Source organism: Xenopus tropicalis, chromosome 7 (genome assembly GCF_000004195.4).
Source record: "Xenopus tropicalis strain Nigerian chromosome 7, UCB_Xtro_10.0, whole genome shotgun sequence".
NCBI classification, from domain to species: domain Eukaryota; kingdom Metazoa; phylum Chordata; class Amphibia; order Anura; family Pipidae; genus Xenopus; species Xenopus tropicalis.
In genome coordinates, this window is record NC_030683.2 from 114046253 (window position 1) to 114068532 (window position 22280).

General features: G+C 42.6%; 2 protein-coding genes across 5 annotated transcripts in view; both read left to right on the top strand.

The window, feature by feature from the left end:
* The first annotated feature begins 3616 nt into the window (after positions 1-3616).
* On the top strand, positions 3617-14030 carry hspbp1 (HSPA (heat shock 70kDa) binding protein, cytoplasmic cochaperone 1). Its single transcript, NM_001016069.2, is given in 8 exon segments — positions 3617-3715; positions 4580-4718; positions 6661-6844; positions 7521-7745; positions 8784-8939; positions 9655-9751; positions 10222-10333; positions 13649-14030. Coding segments are annotated over 7 exon segments (978 nt in total). The 5' UTR covers positions 3617-3715; positions 4580-4592; the 3' UTR covers positions 13727-14030.
* Positions 14031-17129: 3099 nt separating this feature from the next.
* ppp6r1 (protein phosphatase 6 regulatory subunit 1) overlaps positions 17130-22280 on the top strand; it is a 49341-nt gene continuing 44190 nt past the window's right edge. For 2 of the 4 annotated variants that reach the window (XM_031906025.1, XM_012967500.3), the window contains exon 1: positions 17133-17447. The gene's annotated coding sequence lies outside the window, so the exon portion shown is untranslated. Of the gene's footprint in view, positions 17448-22280 lie in introns of all 4 variants that reach the window. The other 2 variants (XM_004916309.3, XM_002939242.5) reach the window with 2 other exon arrangements.

Below are 22280 nucleotides of genomic sequence, written 5' to 3' on the forward strand. Positions count from 1 at the left end.
AACACCACCACCCACATTACTCTCATGGTCTATAGTAGTTTCAAATATGCTGTGTGTGAAAGCATGGGTTGCATGTATCCATTGCCTCTCCAATCCAAGAGTACCCCTAAATCAGTGGTTGCCAGACTTTTTGGAACAGGTTCCACTTTGACACCAAGAATTTGGCCAGGGCCCTCTCATCGCATAACAAAGTTAAACAGCCTTGTGAGCCACACTCAGATGTAAAAAGCTTCGGTGAGCCACACAAGCATGAATAAATTTCTTTGGAGATGCCATATAAGGACTGTGATTGGTTATTTGGTAGCCCCACATGAACTGCTAGTTGAGCAAGAGCCTCCTATCTTGGCAATTAAATAAAATGTTCATCCTAAATCTCATCCAATCTGAACTGAAAACTGGCTCTTAGGAAAGCATGTAGGTATCTTCTCTAAATCTTACCACAGTTGTAACCAATTATTGCCCACCCAGCCACTGCTCCATGCCCCACTAGAGTAGCCAGCCCCACCGTTCCTGAATCCTGATCACCAAGAAGTTCCATTCGAGGCTTGCAGTATCTGACTGGGTGGGTCGGGGGGACGCTGGGAACTGTAATCCAGCAGTATCTGGCTGGGTGGGTCGGGGGGACGCTGGGAACTGTAATCCAGCAGTATCTGGCTGGGTGGGTCGGGGGGACGCTGGGAACTGTAATCCAGCAGTATCTGACTGGGTGGGTCGGGGGGACGCTGGGAACTGTAATCCAGCAGTATCTGACTGGGTGGGTCGGGGGGACGCTGGGAACTGTAATCCAGCAGTATCTGACTGGGTGGGTCGGGGGGACGCTGGGAACTGTAATCCAGCAGTATCTGACTGGGTGGGTCGGGGGGACGCTGGGAACTGTAATCCAGCAGTATCTGACTGGGTGGGTCGGGGGGACGCTGGGAATTGTAATCCAGCAGTATCTGGCTGGGTGGGTCGGGGGGACGCTGGGAACTGTAATCCAGCAGTATCTGACTGGGTGGGTCGGGGGGACGCTGGGAATTGTAATCCAGCAGTATCTGGCTGGGTGGGTCGGGGGGACGCTGGGAACTGTAATCCAGCAGTATCTGGCTGGGTGGGTCGGGGGGACGCTGGGAACTGTAATCCAGCAGTATCTGACTGGGTGGGTCGGGGGGACGCTGGGAATTGTAATCCAGCAGTATCTGGCTGGGTGGGTCGGGGGGACGCTGGGAACTGTAATCCAGCATTATCTGGCTGGGTGGGTCGGGGGGACGCTGGGAATTGTAATCCAGCAGTATCTGACTGGGTGGGTCGGGGGGACGCTGGGAACTGTAATCCAGCAGTATCTGGCTGGGTGGGTCGGGGGGACGCTGGGAACTGTAATCCAGCAGTATCTGACTGGGTGGGTCGGGGGGACGCTGGGAATTGTAATCCAGCAGTATCTGGAGGGCTGCAAGCTGCCCATCACCCATGCCAGTTGTAAAAACGCCAAGATAGGACCTGTTTATTTTTGATCTATGGAAGGCAGAGACTTTTTATGGTAACTGAAACGATGTTATTAGCGGCTTGCCTGGGGAGGAATATCTTGCATAATCAAATCCATTTTTAGAGATGAAGAATGTACGGAGTAGAATGGAGGCTGGGAACAAACATTTGTATGGAAATGAGAGACGGATGTTCTTTGCCAGAAGCCATCAGCTGTATTGTTCCAAGAACTGAGCTTCGCTTTCCTCCTTTATCCATGCCCTGACTTGTATCGTGATGCGACCGGGCACTATTCCTGGCCAGACTCACATGGAGTCATTCTGTGCCACCCTGTTGGCTAATCCCATGGCCTGCCCACCTAATCTTTCATTGTCCCTTTTATTAGCCCCCAGCTTTCAGCGCTAGTCACTTTGTTTGCCCTGTAATGAAAATCTGAAATCTCCTTATCATGTTATTAGTGTTGGCGAAACCAAAAAACTCAGCATGTAGTCACTGGCAAAGGGGCTGTTGAGCTTTACCTTTAAGTTCACCTTTAAGTTAACTGCTGGCATAATTTATAGACTAATATTTGCAGTTGGTCTTCATTTTTTATTATTTGTGGTTTTTTCTGTTATTTCACTTTTTGTTTAGCAGCTCTCCAGTTTGAAGTTTTAGCAGCTATCTGGTTGCTAGGGTCCAAATTACCTTAGCAACCAGGGAGCATTTTGAATGAGAGGCCGGTATATGAATAGGAGAGGCCCTGAATAGAAAAACAAATTCTAAAAAGTAACAATAACAATAAAACTGTAGCTTCATCAAGCAACAGTTCTTTGGCTGCCGGGGTCAGTGACCCCCATTTGAAAACTGCAAAGAGAAGAAGTCAAATAGTTTAAAAACTATAAAAAATAAATAATGAAGACCAATTGAAAAGATGCTTAGAATAGGTCATTCTATAACATACTAACTAAATGTTTACTAAAAGGTGAACCACCCCATTAGACCTAGTCAGCAGCTTATGTGACCGTGTATGGGCCCTTTCCAACTTCCGCCCCCATAGATATGTGGCCAAACATCATCATCAAGATATCTATTAGGCAAGTTGAAATCCCAATAGGGTAAGGACTGTTTTGTTGCTTTGTTGTGGTCCTCTCCTGGTGACCTGCATTGGTGCCCATTATAATCCAACCCTTGGCTCGAGGGCAAAACCATTTGATAATCCCTATGTGGTCAAAATGGCTACTGGATAGAGGATACCTTCCTATATATGTTGTCTTTCTTCCCTATTAATAACATGGGCATCAAATACTGGCCAGGTGGCTACCCTAGGGGCCAGATTCATTTAAGTACGAATTACGAGTACGATTTGCGAAAATTCGCATTAAATACGAAGATTTCTAAAGTGCGTTAATTTTGCAAAAAGTTGCGATGTGCTTGTACGAGAATCCGAAAGTCACAAAATTTTCGTATCAGAACGGCGCAAAAACCTTTCTGACTTTGAACCTTCCCCAATGAAAGTCAAGACACCGAAGCTTGAATGAATCCGAAACTTTCGTACTCGTTGCGACAAATACGATTTTGTCGCACGAATTGTCGCAAAGTACGAAAAAGTCGCGCAGATTAACGAAAATATCACAGAAAATATGCAAAAGTTGTAAACTTTCGAAAAAATACGAATTTTTTGTAATCGGACCTGTCGTACTTTAATGAATGTGCCCCTAGGTCTATGGTCACCTTTACTGTAACAAGGATATCTTCTTACCCAGCTTTGATGTTTCTTGCTGCTTGATGCCAATGTCATTTATAAGAAACCATTAAAAATTTAGCAAGGCCAGTATTTTTTTTAGAAAAGGTGGTAGACCTACCTCAAACTTCATCAATTACTGTTCATTTTGCCCTGGAGACTGCATGCTGGGAGGTCCCTAAAGTGCTATTCAGCTTCATGCTTACTTGCGACAATGCCGTTAGGTGAAACTGAGCAATTGCCTGTGGATTCCCAGTGAATAAGAAATACCAAGAACATTTGCAGAGATGCAGTGCGGGGTCAGTAAAGCGCCACTTGGCGATCCTGTGAATGGGCAGCAGGTGGCGCTATGACTGCGTGTATGAGTCAGGCGGAAAAGGAAGAAGCTTCTGGAAGTAGCTGGAAAGGGCATTAGCGAATAAATAGTGCGCTGGGCTGAGCCCGGGATAAACCTCCGGCTGCTGTGTGCGTTGGATAGTCGCTTCCATTACTGTACCGGGCTGCGGGCTAGGATCCTTACCGCTAGGTATTCAGGTAAAGTACAAGATATAATAGCTCAGTAACGTGGATACTAGTCCGGTGACAGAGCTGGGCGTTGCATTATACACGATTTGTGCCTGTTGTTTTAGAGGTGCCAGATACATAGTATTGATAAGGGCGCCGCCCTGTTTCCCAGCGTCCCCTGTTAACACGCTGAGTTATAGTTTTTTTAACAAACCGGGCGCTGCAGTTTGGTGAATTGGCCACTAGGTGTCGCTGCTTTCCACGCTGTGACCATGTGGGAGACGGTGTGACTGGCACTTCCATATACCTGTATCTCGGCCTTTGCTGCTAATGTTCTATAAGCGCGGCAGTTACTCTGGCATGGCAATAACTACAGTAATAATGAGGCAGGCCTGATGTTTTCTCAGCCAGCAGAGAATGTGCCATGAGCTAAAATGGCTGTCGGTTTCATATCCATACTGAATATGATTTACAGTTCGGATGGCTTGTTTCTATATAGAAGCATTGAGCTCTGTATAAACAAACCCCTCTGTTTGGCCATCTGCAGTCTGGGTAAGGTAATGATGATTATGCTTCCTTTTATTACTCCCATTGTACTTGGAAAGTGAAACCATGTTTAGCTCAGGAAGTTACAAATTTCTGTACTGAAACAGTAGACAAATAGTATGTTTAGCCCAAGCCCTATGCATTATGTTAGTGTGGCCAGCTCAAGGCAAGGGCATTTGTGCTGGTCGAGAAAAAGATGCCTGTCTTCCATTGCTTGTGGCATTGTAGCCAACATGGTTTATAGTTGGATGTAACCAGTTGTTGTTTCCTCTCTCTCTTTGTGGGGTATCGGTTCTTATGAGTCTTATTAATATAGGTTGATCTAATGATATATTTTTTTTTTAACAGTGTGATCTACACCATGGCTGATGGGGAACAAGATGGCCACAGGCCACACCGGCAGAATCTGCAGGGCCTTCTTCAGATGGCCATCGAAGCAGGGACAGAGTCAGACTCTACTCCCCAAATGGAGCCAATGTCAGAGGAGGTACATGATAAGGAAGAGGGCATTGCCGCTACTGGGAGATTTCCATTTATTCCACATTAGGGCTTTTCTAATCTTTAGCCCTCTAGCTGCAAAACTACAACCCCCAGACAGACGGGAGTGTATCCATTATACATAATAATACCGGGTAAAACTTTGCATAAATGAAAAAGAATATAATAGTAGCAATTGCTGTGTTCTATTGAGCTACATAATCTCCGAATGGAAAAATCATGTCTGTAATGACAAGATTCTAAAGGTGGCCATTCATGCATAGATGTGCTCTGCTGGCAAAGTCACCAAACAAGGGGATCCGTCACGTTATGCCCACCTTAACGTGGGAAACTATCCGATCACAGTTGCTGCTAATGTAGGCAGACCGGACAAGGACTGCATTAATGCACAGATGAGGTCCTTGCACTGAAAGAGAAAGCAAACTTGCTGATTGTTGGGCAGATATAGGTCAGACAGGCCTGTCGGCTGGCACCATACACGGGCCAGTAAGCTGCAAACTGGGCCAGGAAGAACTAGGTTGGCAGCTTTTGTCGGCCTGTGTATGGCAAGTGCGGGGGTCGCTTTATGAACCTTTCACATCAGCTTTTTAGTGAGAATCACAGAGCTGCCCTGCCCAAGCTAAGCACTTGCTTTCCACTCCATGTGAAACTGATCATTATTTTTTACAATAACTTACTCCTCTTAAAATTCCCAGTTGGACTGAGCAGATACTGTAATTACCTATACCATGGGTTGCTATTATTTTGAGCTTCTATACGGCTTCCCGCCCTGCTTTGTTGTTTCTTCTTCCATATAATTATGGGTTGCAGTCTCCATGTGACTAATGCTTTGTATGATTTACAGTTAAACAAAGAGTGGTAGCCAGGGCCAAACTGCAGAATTATGGGCAATTAACATATAATATAGCTGTAGGGCTGTACAGGATCCAGTTGTGTGAATTCTGGGAAGAATATTGCTTGCTTGGATAGGCCACACCCACAAAAAAGTGGTATTATGTCCCTTTGTTTAATATTTTATGTTGGTGGATTATAACAAAATAGGAGGTCTGTGGGTGGGCATAAAGGATTGGGTAGTCAGGATTCCTGCAAGACAATGGCAACCCCTTCATAAAAATTGGTAAAGAACTCAATGAATTTAGATGTAGCTGCTAATATATACATTGGAGAAATACAAATGGAAAATAAGAATAAAGGTCTAATTTTTCATTTTGAAAATGAATTAAAGGGAAAATATTCCCCTCTTTTACATGGGCTTATTTAATTGGGTTTATGTAAAAAAACGAAAGATGCATCAGCATTATCTGAGCGGCCACATGATTCCTCAGATTGAAAGGACATTGTGATAGCGGGTCCCTGTAAGTTCGAGGCAATTTACCACCCCCTGAGGCTGGCAGTGTCCTTGGTAACACGGACACATTTCATATTTTTACTACATGGTGTAGTAACCGAGTAGTAAGGATTTTCTCAAGCTGAGACTCCCACTCTGACTCCCACTCTAGCTCCCACCCTTCCCAGCTACAGTGATCCCAGTGGAGCCAAGAAAAGGGCAACCATTTGGGGGTTTTAACCTTGAAAGCAAGCAGGTTGCAGGTAAAACTCAGTCCCTATGTATAATGAAGCAGTTTAATTGGTAATGAATCAGATGAAAGTGAGTGTAGGACTGGCCAGACCGGGGATGTACTCTGCCAGCTTGAATATATTGCAATATATGGACAAACAATCCCTGTTTTGCTTAAAGGGGAGGGCAGTTCTTGGTAGCTTAATGCACAGAATATATACCTGTGCTCCTGTAACCTTAATGTCCTATTTATATTGATAATAGGTAAGTGCAGAGGGGCTCCTTTCTAACTCCCAGAAAGAACATTTTTGAAAAATTATTTTTTAATGTGAGAAAAGCAAACTAAAATTCCCCCTAATTTTTGTTGTTTCAGAGGAGGCAGTGGCTCCAGCAAGCCATGAATAGTGCTTTTTCTGGCCAAGCTGATGAGGTGAAGATGATTAAGGAATGCCTACAGGAGTTAAGCAATGAAACAAACAGTGGGGAGGAAGAAGATGGAAAAGAGAGGGCACTGGAGCTTCTGGCTGACTTGTGTGATAATCTAGATAATGCCTCAGGTATGTCTGTACGTTACCATACCTTATTGTTTGGGTGCTGTCACATATGTACATTATTTGTCCTGTTCTAGCTGCTTTAAAGGGGAACTCCACCCAAACACAAATAAAGCTTTTTGAAAAGTAAAAACTTTGCAATATACATCAATTAAATAATATGCAGCCTTTTCATGATTTTTAATGTAATAAATATGGTTTGAAACAGTTCCCTAAGCCCCACCCCCTGTTCCCCTGCTGATCTGGCTGCCTACTTTGAGACTCAAATACAGTAAAATGTAACCGTAGTCACCTGTCCTCAGCCTGCCTCCTCCCAATCCCACAATTCCCTGCACACGTGACATCAATAAGGAAAGGAACATCACAGTGCAATGCATTGTGGATTATGTAGTTCCTGCATGCCGTCTGTAAGCTGTGGGGAAGTTGTTACAATTTGTAACATCAATGTTTTAGTCCCTCATCCCCTGCCAGGATTTCAAATGATGCAGAAAGAGAAGAACTATTTTGCAGCTGGATTTCAGTATTAATTCATAATGTTTGAAGGAACAGATTACAGTGATAGGAATATTAGGGGTTTCTGTGTTGTGTGGGGCTCTTTAACAAATTTTTGTTTGGAAGCTTGAGTTCCCCTTTAAACTTCCCCTGTCATTTACTTGTTTCTCTTCTGATTTCATTTTAACAGATTTCTGCAAACTGGGTGGCATGGATCTCCTACTTTCTCGTTATGTAAACTGCCCAGAAGCAGAGCTGCGCTGGAGATGTGCTGACCTGATTGGCATATGCAGCCAGAATGTACCATTTGTTCAGGAGATGGCACTTCGCTCTGGAGCAGTGAAGATTCTTTTGCAACTACTGGACCTTGACCCTAACGATCAAGTCCGGATAAAAGCCCTTTTTGCTATTTCTTGTAAGTATCTCTAAAAGCAGCTACAGCAGTAATATATTTGTGCATTGTGTGTCAATCGTTTGTGATTGCAAAAATATAGATATGTATAATTCATAGATGATTATAAATTCCCAACCATATTTATAATCACCCTATGATATATGGAAAAAACTAATCGTTCAGGTTAGTTGGGTGCACCATAGTATTTTTTTTTTTTTCCAAGTCGTGCCACAGATTCTGGGATTGATTTTGGCCTTGTGTTTGGGATCACTGTTCTGCGGAAAGATGATGGAAATGGATTCTCTAGCATTTCCCTGTATTTCTACACAATCCACTCTCCTATCTTTTTGACAAGAGGCCCACCACAATGCCTCAGTCTAGGTGTGGGTTAACTATATCAGGGACTCTGCATAAATCAGCAAGCAATGCTTAAAGGATGCATACACCCTTAAGTCGATGTAAAATTGATGAGAGTGCTATTCCAAGCACTTTTGCATATACATTTTTTTTTTTTTTTTTTTTATAATTTCATGATATGAAAGGTTAAAAGTACTGTTAATATGAATGCATTTTTTTACAACAGCGCCCCCCTACTGGTCAGTTTCCAACCACAATGTCAAAAAAAACTTGTCAGGAGAAAGAAAGAGGGCTGGCCTGACATTCTTCTGCTTAGGAAAAACATTAGAAACCTCATATCTCACGTCTGTCCAGGGGCGGGCCAACCCGACTGGGCGCCCTAGGCAACCCGGTCGGCCAACTCCACCCACCTCCCCGCCCCCCCGAACGGCGCATGCGCGCCAAAGCACAGGAGGAGGGGCGGTGCCATTAGATCGGTCATTGCCTCCGCCGCTAATGACAAGCGGCGGAGGCAATGACAAAGTAGCACTAGGGGTAGGCAGGAGAGGCTCCTGCCTGGCGCCCCTCAATCGTTGCGCCCTAGGCAGCTGCCTCTTCTGCCTACCCCTAGTTCCGGCCCTGCGTCTGTCCTAACATCAATGTTGAAAATCTGCTTACCTTGTGACTTTATTATCTGCTAAACTGGTTTCTGCCTTTGCTTAGGCTTGGTACGGGAGCAAGAAGAAGGACTTACAGATTTCCTGAAGCAAGATGGCTTCTCTGTGTTAATGCGAGCCATGCAAAGTGATGTTCAGAAACTGAAGATCAAATCTGCCTTCTTGCTGCAAAACCTTTTAATGAGCCACCCAGAACACAAAGGTATGGAACAGGGAAGTAAAGCAAGATATGGTGACACATCAGTTTCAAGACATTAGTTGGTGGGGAGCTCCTTTGCAACTGGCTAGCTTGGTGCCCCCCAACACATACACTCCCATATTTGGCTGCAGCCTCCCCTTCACTTCCTGTTTACATGTGTATGGCTGTTTGTACATTTGGCCCTTGGACTGGTTGGTCGGCGAAAGTAAGTTGGGTACATATATAGCCCTCCTAATAGAAGGGTTTTGCAGTCGCACATGAACAAAACACCAGGGAGTGCTTCTATTACAAATTCATGACAGTTGTGTAAAATCTAACCGTTATGAAGAAGTAAAGAAAAAAGGAAGTATATAATGTATATAAATAGCAAAAAAGGCACTCTGAGTAATCTTACATTTTAGTTGTGTGGGTGAATATAATGCACTTTTGGTGTGTTTATGTGAGTGAGCATTTCCCTTTAAGCACAGTTTCATAGAATGTAGATTTGCCACACAAAACCTGGGACTACTGAGGGTTTCAGACTGTTTAACTAAAAAGGATTCTGTTATGTGAATGCAACATGGAGTACTAAAGGGAAGGTGAAATATTAAAATATTCTATAGTATAGGAATAATAGGGTCAAGTATAATATGTAGTGAAATTGTGTGTGGGGGGGTATTTGCTATCTATTAACTGAAGAAAAGAATATAATAATGATGATATGCTTCTTGCTTTACAGGAACCTTATGCTCTATGGGTATGGTAACGCAGTTGGTTTCGTTGCTGCACACTGATCATAGCCCTTTCCATGAACATGTGTTGGGTGCACTTTGCAAGTGAGTAACATACGGGGTTATAGCCGTTTTATTTGGGTTAAATTATTTTGAGGCTAAGCCTGAGGTTATGACTGCCTCTTTAATTATTTATTTGTTGAGAACATAAACAATGCTGTATTCATATGCTGTCATGTTCCTTCCCCTACCTGGTTGCATTTATTCTTACCTTCTCTAAAGGTGGCCATACAAGGGCAGATTTCAGCTGCCAGTTTGAGTCCTTTATACTGATTTGGCAAGTTATCTGCCCGTGTATGGGGACTCCCGCCGGCCCAACATGAACCTATATCTAGCTAAAAATTGGCCTCTGTAGTTTCCACTTTTTTTTTTTTTTTTTTTTTTAGCATATATTCTTTCATACTGCATGGCTTGTATATGTAATAAACAAAATATATACATATGTGTTTTAGGCATCTGAGGTTTGTTTTAAGGAAGAGTGGCATTATGACTTAATATTACAATATTTTCTTTAGTTTGGTGACAGATTTCCCACAAGCTGTGTCTGAGTGTCAGGCCTTGGAATTAGGATTTGAAGAGTTTCTCAAAGAAAGATGTCTGCTGCTAGATAAAAAAGAAGAGTTTCAGGTAAGTGACACACTGTGCTGCTAATGTGGGAACAATAATCATATTACTACAAAGATCTCATACATAATAAATATAAAAAAAAAATAAAAAAATAAAAAAAAAAATATATATATATATATATATATATATATATATATATATATATATATATATAATTATAGTAGGATTGTGTATCTTTGTACAGGGGCTCTAACAGGCAAGTTTGAGAGATGCCCTGGCATTTCATCTAAATTTTAGCTTTTTAAGCAGTATTCTTTAAAAGTCATGGCAGAATCCCTACATGCTAGTTTCCAGACACTGTAGTAGCGTTACAAAAGATCCATCTGCCAGCGGCTGGCCACAGCCCAGTACTATGAGTGGCTGGAACAGGGAAAACAAACGGTTCTGTTTGAAGGAGAACGAAAGGTAAAAACGAAGTAAGCTTTATCAGAAAGGTCTATGAAAATACAGCCATAAGCACTCACAGAAATTAATTTCAGGTGGCCAGAGTCTGCAGTTCTCATGCTCCCCCCTCCCATAAGAATGCTAAGTACTCCCTCCCCCTTCCCTTAGAATTGTGTGATCTGAGCTATAAGAGCTAGACTGCAAACAGCAAGCTATTTAAAATGGCAGCTGCTGTCTTAAGCAAACAGAGAAAGCTTCTAGGGCTCTTTAGTTAGGTATAGCAATGCTTTCTGCAGAATAAATAGTGTTCTAGGTGGCACTTATGTGGCAAATCTATTGGAAATAAAATGCCAAAATGATTTTCCTTCTCCTTTTAAGGTAATACTTTACCAGTGTTGGCATCTAACAGCCTATGCATTATTATTATTTTTATATATTACGTCTCACATTTATGCCCAATGCCCCTGTCTATGGGTTAAAAACAGTAGTATGCGCCTCGTAAATGTTTTTTTTGGGGAGGAGAAAATAAATAGAAAACCAACAGAGGCATTGTGAGAATATATAGACTCTGTACAGATTGGAATTGAACCTAGAACCCTGCAATTCAAAAAATGGATAATGCTTTACTATACCGTGCTGCCAATCCCACTGCTGAGGTTCAACTATAACTCACTGATAAACACACTGCAACACCTTGATTCCGTGTAGAAAGTGTTTATTGTGCCAGGCAATGTTTGAGGCACCAGCCCTTTCTCAAGCCTACACACTGTGTAATAAAACACCTTTAAATACATGTGTTCAGAGGGAGTGGTTGGTAAACCCCACCCTCACCATACAATGACCAATACAACCAAGTGTGAATGTATTTCAGGTATGTCCATTCATAGCAGTGTCTATTTCCAACACTTGTTCATTGTGGTGTAGTTTTGTGCATTAACAATACTAAGGATAAGACCTTCTCATTAAAGACACGCACACGTGTGCCTACATGTTTTTATGGAACAGAGATCGATGGGGTGAGGCTAAAAACCTTGGTTTCAAGTGCTGACAGGTAAACGCAGCTGCAGGGGCCCAGTTTAATGGCACTGTACAGTTCTAAGTTAACTGCTTGGTTTACTTCATCGTGCCACAATTCAGCATTTGTTGTTATGCTAAAGGGCCTGTGAAAAAGCTTGATTAGGTCCTAATGGGGCCCTAGCTAGCTATAAGTGGCCAGATGTGGTCCTCCAACAGGGTTTTACAATCGGATCAGACTGATATCCATATTGGATTCAGGCCCATAAGGCACCAGCTGCTAGTAACGGTACCCACCTTACAGGTGCAGTGTACTATGTTTTCATGAGCATTTTAGGTAGAGGAATAATAAATAGGTGTGTACCAGAAAACAGGGTTGAAAAAGTGTCAACATTTGAAGCCGTAAAGTACATTATTTCTTTCCAAAACTATACTCCCACTCAGTATTACACATAAAAGTAACAAAGTAACCCACTGAGGTCCATATTCCTATAATTGTGTTCCGTGTTTGTGTATTCCTTACCAGCAGGTTTATTTTTTGTTAATGCAAGGTAGAATTCTCTCTGGCTGGATAAAACCACCCTAAGTGGCGGCAGTGAAATAAAATGCTTTGATAGTGTCACCTTTTCATTTCAAACAAGTGAGTTTCTCCAGAGAGGCAATATGTAAAGCCAAATTCAGAATGGGTAATTTAACATGAATAAATTATCACTGTAAACTCCAGAGCTCTGCTAACCACTCATTTACTTGTTACATTTGATTTGTACATTAAGGTCTAAACAGCTATTTGCTGAAACCCACTGAAGTGCCTGCTTGCACTCTGCAATTAAACCTAAGCTCTTAATTAACTTGGTGACTAATATGAAAACTACCAGGCTTTGCATTTCCCCCCATCAGCCTTACTGCTATTTTCCTGTTCATTGTATTCTTGCAAGAAGTTAACATAAGCAGCAGTTGAAATTGCCTTGTCACTTGGGGTTTTGCAGAATTGGGAGTCATAACCCACAAGCAGCCAGTGAATATTAAAAATCTAATTAAAGGGGGGGGTATACTTGCCCATATAACTTAACATATATCATAGATCATGATCTATATAATATAGATATGATAAATTTTTACACTGTTAATATTATGACTGTTAGGATAATGGGGCAGTCCTGCTCGGTTCTATTGGTGCTGTCACTTTGATGGAAATGGCAGAGAAGTGTCAGGGGAATAATTTAGCTATTCTGCCCTGACAACAGCAGGGGGCGCTCCTGTTATATGTTCATTGTTTTAGCAGTGAACAACTGCTCTCTGAAGTGAGAGATGTAATTCCCCGGAGGAGATCTGATTAGAATTTCTGTTGTATTTACCAGTAGAGAGCACTAATGAAAATCCAAGGACCTGGGGTTTTCTGTATAAGGGGTCCGTAATTCGGATCTTTATATTTTAAGTCTAGTAAAAAAAATTATTTAAGCATTAAATAAAACCAATAGGATTGTTTTGTTTCCAACAAAGATCAAGTATATTTAAGTTGGGATCAAGTTTCATTATTAGAGAGAAAAGGAAATCATTTTTAAAAATGTGAATTATTTGATTATAATGGAGTCTATGGGAGATGGCCTTCCCATAATTCGGAACTTTCTGGATAACAGGTCCCATACCTGTATTACAGAATGGGGAAGGGGAAACGGATAAATTAACTTAGCATAACTGCCTGTATGTAATGCTGTCTAACATATGCAGGAAAGGGCCCCTGTATGTCCTGTCTTATTTATTGCACTACATAACTTTTCTATGCTGTTGCCTAGTTGACACTAGGTTGGGGCCTTTTAAATTACATCCCAGTTTAAGAGACCATACTTGCCTCTCATTGATGCTGTTATTATTTATACATATTGTCCTTTGCTAAATGGATTTTTTTTCTTTGATTAGGAAGAGTTGGAGTACTGCAATCGTCTTCTAAGAATCTGCTTCCAGAATACTCCAGAAGACAGTAGTATGGATAGATGATAGAAAATGCCATTATTAAATGTCTGCCTCATGGTGGGGCAAAAAACAAAAAAAATACAGTGTTGGGATTTGGAGTTAAATCTCAGATGTATACAATCTTTGTTTCAAAAGAGGGCTCTGGGATTCTTTATATATTTTTAAATAAAATATTTAATGTGTAAAATTGTAATATTCCTTGCAGGTTGTTTATGTATTTGACCTTGTGGAATTGAAGCATTACAAATGTTAATGTTCATGTGTTTCCTATGATTGGAATACTATATCATAATTCATACCTATATTAAAGCTGTGCAGTTTCCCTCTGTGAAGGGTTCATGGACTGAAGTGATGTGGCATTCCTGCACTGAGGTGGCGGGGAGCCATTTGCTAGGCAGGGGATTGGCATCTCTTTAAACTTAACTGAACGTGCATTGGGATTGGGCCATGAAAGAGAATAAGGATTTGAAGGACAAAAATCTGAAATGGAAGACATGGTAAATGGAGGAAGATAGAATAAGGCAGAAATAGAGGAGAGCAGATAGGAAATTGGGGGGGAAGGCAAAGTCAAAGAGAATGTATATGGGGAGCAGAACAATGTAAAATGTAAAATAGAAAGTTCTAGGATAATAAACGCAGAAATGAAGTGGAGAAAAAAAGAAATCAATAAGGGAGGGGGTAGTTAAGAATGCATGATACAAAAAGAGAAAAATCAAAGTATAGTGTGTAAAAGGAAACAGTGAGGAAAGAAGGATGATCCAGAGAAAGGTTGAGAGGACAGGAAAATAAAGGAAAAGCATTAAAAAAAAAAAAAAAAAATAGGTAAGAGAAGCACCAAAGAACCGGAATAAATAAGTAAAATTCAAGCAATAGAGGAAAAAGACCAAAAGTACATGGGAAATAAAAAGGCAAGGTAGATATAGATAATTTGAATTTATTTAAATAAAACAGCAGTATTTAGCAGGCACTATTAGCAACTCTTTCTTCCCTCCACTGTGAAACTGAAAGCTCAGATTTGAGCCGGCGATGTGGCTAAATGCTTCCCCTTCTATCAGGCACTAAGAGAAATATTACACTTGGGTCATTTTTACCACTGGTGCACTAGAGACTTTATTCAGGGTGCAGTAATTTTGTTCCTGTTCTACTGTACAGTAGGATCCTACTCACTGTATGGTGAACAGTAGGCACAGGGCTAGTAGAGAAGGCACTAGTGTGGGCCAGCTATAGGGGACAGCTGCTAGGCGAGGGGCAATATGAAAGCCTACAGTGTGCCGTCTGCATTATGTCTTACTTTTACTCAAAGGATAAAGAAAGTCTCAATCCCAAGTCAGGTTGTAATGAAGAGAAATGCAAGAAAAAACCCCAACTGCAACACAATTCAGTTGAGATGATACAGCTGTAAATCCAGCTAGTGTATACTCAGATATATCTGCCTTGCTTCAGCACTGATGGGCAGGTTACATGGCATGCCTGGGTATTGTCGCTGAGCCTTGTCAGGCTGTTTCTCACCCAAGATGGCACTTCCATCCCGCCCATTCTGCCTCTGTGGGCCAGATTAGCTTCTTAAGGCAAGAACGCTGAGGCTTCATTTATATACACAAGTGCATCTACATCAAGTCTGTGAGACACTGTCAGATTTTATCTCATTGGATAAAGACACATCTGATTTTTGTATCAGTCCCATTATATTTTGACCCATCTGAGGGTGAAGACACATGGGGCTACCAGTAGCAGCTACCTCGTTTCGTACGATATTCGGTGCGTGTATGGCATGTCGGCGAGGTTAGAAAATTTTGATCGGGTGCCATAGAAGGCGCCTGACCAAAATCTGCCGTCAGGGCTGAATCGGCAGAAGGAGGTAGAAATCCAATTGTTTCTACCTCCTTATCTGCTGTTTCAGCCCTGACTGTGTGTGGCGGATCTGACGATGTTTCGTGCGACCGATGGTTGCACGAAACATTGTTAGATCGCTACGTGTATGGCCAGCTTTAGAATTGTCTATGGCAGGGTATTTTCTGGCGTTTAGTAGCTGTGAAAATGTAGCTGCTACTAGTAGCTCCGTGTGTCTTCACCCTGACTTGTAGGATGCATTTCATCGATCCAACAACATTTACCTTGGAGTTTGGCTCGTTAACAGAATTGTGCTGAAACATTTTCAAGTCCAGTTGGTGTCATTTCCAGTGTCAGAATATTTTGCCACAAGTCCGCTGCGCCTACTGACACACGGTGCTGCGGGAACCATGAAACTGCTGCCATGTCTGGAACTGGAGGAAGGAAGGACTGAGCAGCACCATTTTGACACAAGTAACTTTAATGGGGTTTTAAGCAAAACTGGGCGATGGGAAATGTGCAAATGCAACTGCTTTTATAGACATAAGAGCCCTCTCATGGAAACCAATAGGGAAAGCAGACTGTGGGACTTTTAGTGCTCTAAATAGTGTACTTATATATAATATAATCCACCAAGGCCTAAGATTGTTTGAAGAGGCACCTGATTCCGTTATGACCTCACAGTAGGAGAAATAAGGAGAAAAGGCTACCCACTCGCATTGAAGGAAGTTCCCGGCCGGGACAGTCTATCCACACACCCTGCTCACATAGGATTGTGTTAACCTACTATATCCACTGCCTCCCTTTATCGCACTTATGAGAAGGGGGCTCTGCTAATAACAGACTTTTAAATTACTATCTACATATTAATAGCCGTTCACCTTGTATATGAGCTGTTAATGAGCATAAAAATCCTAAATTGCCAGTCTAAAAAGGCTATTTATATAGTGGGTGAGGACTCGGGATTATGAGTGTATAACAGAAGTTTGCTGGGCAGAATAAATATTTTATATATTCTTTGGAAGAGTCTATTTTAACTCATAAAGGGATGGTGGCTTTTGTTTTGTAAGGTACTGTAAGTCTAATTTAGCCCATAAAGAGATTGTGACCTTTGTATTCTAAGGCACTGTGATTGATAATTTCTTGTATATACATTTTAAGTCTATTTCCATTTCAAAATTATTTTTTTTTCTATTCTCATTTTTTGTAATATATTGTCTATTTTATGATTTAGAATATGAGTGAATAAAAAGAAAACTCCTCAGCTGTTTCTAATCCCATTTTGAAGTGTGTGACTTTATATGAGAGCGCCAACTCCTATTAGCTAATGAGCTTACCAATAGGACAACCAATAAACATTTCCCAAAGTGCTTCCACTTACACCCAAGAGCCTGCGATATTACGAAGAGTTTTACAAATGCCTTATTTTACAGGTTACCGGGATATCTACTTGGTTTAATTAATCCCATAAGCGGCCCTATAGCCCTCCCTACTAACTCCGGATACTCACAGACCCCCTCCCTGAAGCAGAACTACTTCACTTCCCTCAGATCACTACGCCACCTTGTGGCCAACTAAAAGGGCGCTTACCGGAACTCTTTCTTTGCCCCCTCTCGCCCCGCCCAGCCAAACGCGCATTCAGATCGGAAGCGGAAGAATAGTTCCTTTCCGCCGCTGCCGTCCTTCTGGAGATTGGTTCGGTCCCCGCCCACTTTCCCCAAGTGACAGTTGCCGGTGTTAGTCTCCTTTTTGCCGCTTCTCCATTGCACTTTATTTACTCTCAGTAGCCGCGACGGAGGAACGGCGGCCGCCGTCCGTTTCAAGCGCAGGAAAGACGGAGCGCCGCCGGTGGGCCTTGCGAGAAAAGTCGAGGGGAGGAGGAACACTTGAGTCTCCTAGGATACCAACTACCGGGGTAAGTACCGGGAAGGGCCTCTAGTGTGGGAACTCCAGCTCACTCTCTTGCATAGAAGGGTAACCTTCTGCGCTTTAACTGCGTGGGAACTACAACTCCCATAATCGTATCGCAGGGATCAGTAGGCTGTGGGATGTTGGGAGCTGTAGTTCTGCTACGGGACCCCGCAGGCTGATGATTAGTTTCACGTTGCCTCCACTTTTTTTCTAAGTTGGGTGGAAACATCCCATGTGTTACACGGTCTTTATTCTGCCGCTCCGTATGCAGCACATGGGCTTCCCCAGAACCCCCACCTTCACTTACAGATCTCCTTATGGTATGTAGTCGGTTTGCGCCCCCCTAGAAGTTTGTGAACTATAAGGAGACCAAGCAATATGGGAGCTAGTAAGCTATGGGTCGCCGACTACATTTTATAGCTGCCCCCAAACTTTAGAAAAGGGGCCGGCAGTGCTGCCAGTGGATCCCATAGGGGCAGTCCCTTAGCTGTACCCCCAGCAGCCCCCCACCCTGCAGCCCTCTTATCACCCCACTATATTGTATGATTGTCGCTTGGTTGCTGTATGTTGCTTTTTCTTAAACTTGAAATAGAAAAGAATGGACTCTTTGTGCTGACTTGCCCCCTGCTGCCCTGCCTGTCTGCCCCATGTAGTTTTATCTCTGGTGACTGCTGACTTCAAAGAGTCACTGCAAATAATGCAGGAATCCCCAACCTTTCTTAAGGTCCCCATACACGGGCCGACTATAGCTGCCGATATCGGCCCCTTGGACCGATTCGGCAGCTAATCGGCCCGTGTATGGGCAGAACAGAGCTGCCTGGCCGACTGATATCTGGCCTGAAATTGGCCAGATCTCAATCGGCCAGGTTAGAAAATCCTGTCGGATCGGGGACTGCATCGGCTCGTTAATGCGGTCCCCGAACCGACTGCCCCATAAGCTCAAATGTAATCCAATCGTTTGGCCCCAGGGCCAAACGATCGGATTATTTTTTTTTTTAAGTCCCTTGGTGGGGATATCGGGTGAAGATCCGCTTGCTTGGCGACATCGCCAAGCGAGCGGATCTTATAGTGTATGGGCACCTTTACTCATGAGCCACAGTCAAATGTAAAAAGACTTGGAGAGCAACACAAGCACCATAAAAGTTCATGGAGGTGCCAATTAAGGGCTAAGATTGGCTATTAGGGGCCTCTATGCACACTATCAGCTTACAGGGGCTTTATTTGGTAGGAAATCTTGTTTTTACTCAACCAAAACTTGCCCTCAAGTCAGGAATTCAAAAATAACTACCTGGCTTGAGGGCACTGAGAGCAACATCCAAGGGGTTGGTGAGCAACATGTTGCCCCCGAGCTACTGGTTGGGGATCACTGAAATAATGGTTGTTTGACTTTTTTTGCAGTTTAAGGGCAGTGACACACGCCACGACAAATCTCCATTGTCGCGGGCAACTAATCTCCCCGCAATGCCATCCCACTGGCTAGAATGTAAATCGCTGGTGGGATGGAACACGCAGCGCTGCGATTTGCCGAAGTTTCCGTTGAAGACAACTTCGGGCAACTGCGGGACATCGCAGCAACGCATATGCCATCCCACCGGCAATTTACATTCTAGCTGGTGGGATGGCATTGCGGGGAGATTAGTCGCCCGCGACAACGAAGTTTTGTGACGCGGCAACTAGTCCTATCGTGTGTCATTGCCCTAAGGATGAAGACACACTGGGCTACTAGTAGCAGCTACTTTTCCATGGTTACTAAACTCCAGAAAATCTCCTGCCATAGACAATACTGAGAATTCCCTCTGCTAAAACACACAGACAATTATCAGTAAATGATCAGCATTGTCTGTTTTAGTAGCTGCTACTAGTAGCTCTGTGTGTCTTCACCCTAAGGGCTCTGGTACACGGGGAGATTAGTCGCCCGCGGCAAAACTCCCTGCTCGCGGGCGACTAATCTCCCCGAGTTGCCTTCCCTCTGCCATCCCACCGGCGAACATGTAAGTCGCCGGCGGGATGGCAGACGCGGCGAGGCGATTTCGGGAAATCGCCGAAAAAGCCTCGCGAGTCTTTTTCGGCGATTTGCGCGAAATCGCGCCGCCGCGTCTGCCATCCCGCCGGCGACTTACATGTTCGCCGGTGGGATGGCAGAGGGAAGGCAACTCGGGGAGATTAGTCGCCCGCGAGCAGGGAGTTTTGCCGCGGGCGACTAATCTCCCCGTGTACCAGAGCCCTAAGACCCTCTTAGATACTAAACTTTGGCCAGGCCCCCTTTAGCTCGTCAAATTAATACAGACTTAAAGAAAACATTGGTGCATTATTCAGTCAGCCTGGGTTCCATGAATATCTAGGGCAGAAAAAAAGTTTTACCCCAGATCTTGCAAGACTGGCAATGTGTGTGTTTTGGTCAATTCCAGAGGGGCTGCTGTGAGAGGTCATAGACCAGGGGTCCCCAACCTTTTACATGTGAGCCACATTCAAATGGAAAAGTGTTTGGGGAAAAAAAGTTTTGGGGGTACAGGCATGGGACCTGTTAACCAGAATGCTTGGGACCTGGGGTTTCAATAATTTGGATCTTCATAACTTAAGTCTGCTAAAAATCATTTAAATATTGAATTAACCCAATAGGATTGTTCTGCCTCCAGTAAGGATTAATTATATCTTAGTTGGGATCAAGTACATGTACTGTTTTATTATTACAGAGAAAAGGGAATCATTTAACCATGAAATAAACCCAATAGGGCTGTTCTGCCCCCAATAAGGGGTAATTATATCTTAGTTGGGATCAAGTACAGGTACTGTTTCATTATTACAGAGAAAAGGAAATTAATTTATAAAAAATAGAATTATTTGCTTTTAATGGAGTCTGTGGGAGATGGCGTTTCTGTAATTCAGAACTTTCTGGATAACGGGTTTCCGGATAAGGGATCCCATACCTGTACTAAATAAGAGCTACAGTAGGCCATGTGGTAGCCCATATGTGAACTGTGAGCCTACAGAAGGCTTTGTTTGGATTTTTTTTTACGCAACCAAAATAAGCCAAGAATCAAAAAATAAGCACCTGCTTTGAGGCCATTGGGAGTCATATGTTGTTCATAAGCCACTGGTTGGGGATCACGGTCATAGACTTTAACTATTTAATGGGCTGGTGAGGGCTTTTTTGTTCCTTTTCATACTTGAAATGCCAGTCTAGACATGTTTCAGGGGCATTTTCATTAAATATTATGCAAATTGTCCTTTAGACAGAACCTCGCTTACTGTTTCTCTAAACCCCACCAGGAGAGGCAGACCCCCAGTTCGGGAATCTCTGCTTTAGAGTAAATAGTGCGAGAGGAGAATCTGCTTTGGCCTAGGGGTTTCTACTGTGCTACCTGTGGACTAGATGGTATTTATTCTACAGCCCAGATCTTGGTTCCTGCTGCAGGAAGAGAATTATTTTCTTTTAAGTCTCATTATTCTTAAGGGGTTGTTCACCTTAAAATGGTGTAGGTAGCAGAACTATCCTTTAATAAAGTGCTTTATACTGAGCTTTTGTGTCTGCTGACTTGTAGAACTAATATATCCCTTGTTGGAGGCACATGGTTTTTTTTTTGTTTTTTTTTTAACATATGATTGCACTATATTTTATGGTGACATCAATGTTTCACTATGGGCAGCAGCATAATGCTTACAGGCTCTGACTGCCACTTTGTATACAAATCATCTTTTGTTTCTGAACTAGTTTTGTATTCACCCAGCCTGACACTGCTCACATATTTCCCTTCCCACAGCATCTCACCGACTCATTTGCTTAAGTAAATGAAGCATAGCTGCCCAGCCACAGCTGGTGTCGGTTCTGCACAGACTTCTCCCTGCCCAAATCAGCTTATCTCATCATGCGTGTGATGTATATAAAGCTCCGAAGGCCACAATAAAGGTGCTCAGATGGTTTATTCCATTGATGCCTTGAACCTTTGCAGCAGAATCTATATATCTAAATAGTATATTCTCCAGATGTGTGATGGAGTTCTTCAAAATCCATTGACTTCATCGCTTCAAAGCTCTGATCCAAGAGTGCAGTGGTAGGTCTGCACATTATTGGACCACTAGCACCAAGAGATGAAGTGGGTTTTATAGATATAAATATAGCATGCTGTTTCTCTGCACTGGTACAAACTGCCTGTTTGCTTCAGAGACTTCAATATAGTTAATATAAATAAGTGTATTAACTGCTGTGCAGCCATGTTTAAATAGGGCACAAGTTTATACATCAAATAACAGATGATCTCTGTAGAATACAGTAGTTTTAGTACCTTCCCAGGGATATTAACAGAGGTCAAATGTCATTCAGGGCTTTCTACAGAGCTATAGGATAAAAACCTTAAAGGAACAGTAACACCAAAAAATAAGTGTTTTAAAGTAAAATGAAATGTAATTGTTGTTTGATGTGTTGTTTCCCTGCACTGGTAAAACCCTACTATTTATATAAGCAAAGCTACTATGTAGCCTTGGTGGTAGCATTGTAAGCTGGAGAAAAGCTATGGGTTACATAGCAGATAACAGACACGCTTTGTAGAAGCTCAATCTAATATACTGAGTTCCTGTTATCTGCTATTTTACCTGCGCCTTTTCTAATTTTTTTTTGTTTTGAATGGCTGCCCCCATGGCTACTAAAGCTGATTAATATAACTATACGTAGGCTTTCTGAAGCACAGAATTTTTACCAGTGTAGGGCAACAGTTCATTATGTTGTGTAAAACATTATATTTTAATGATTTTCATTTAACACTTTCATTTTATGGTGTTACTGCTCCTTGAGCCATATAAAAACCACATTCATTTGTTGCCATGAAATAGTTTACTTGTA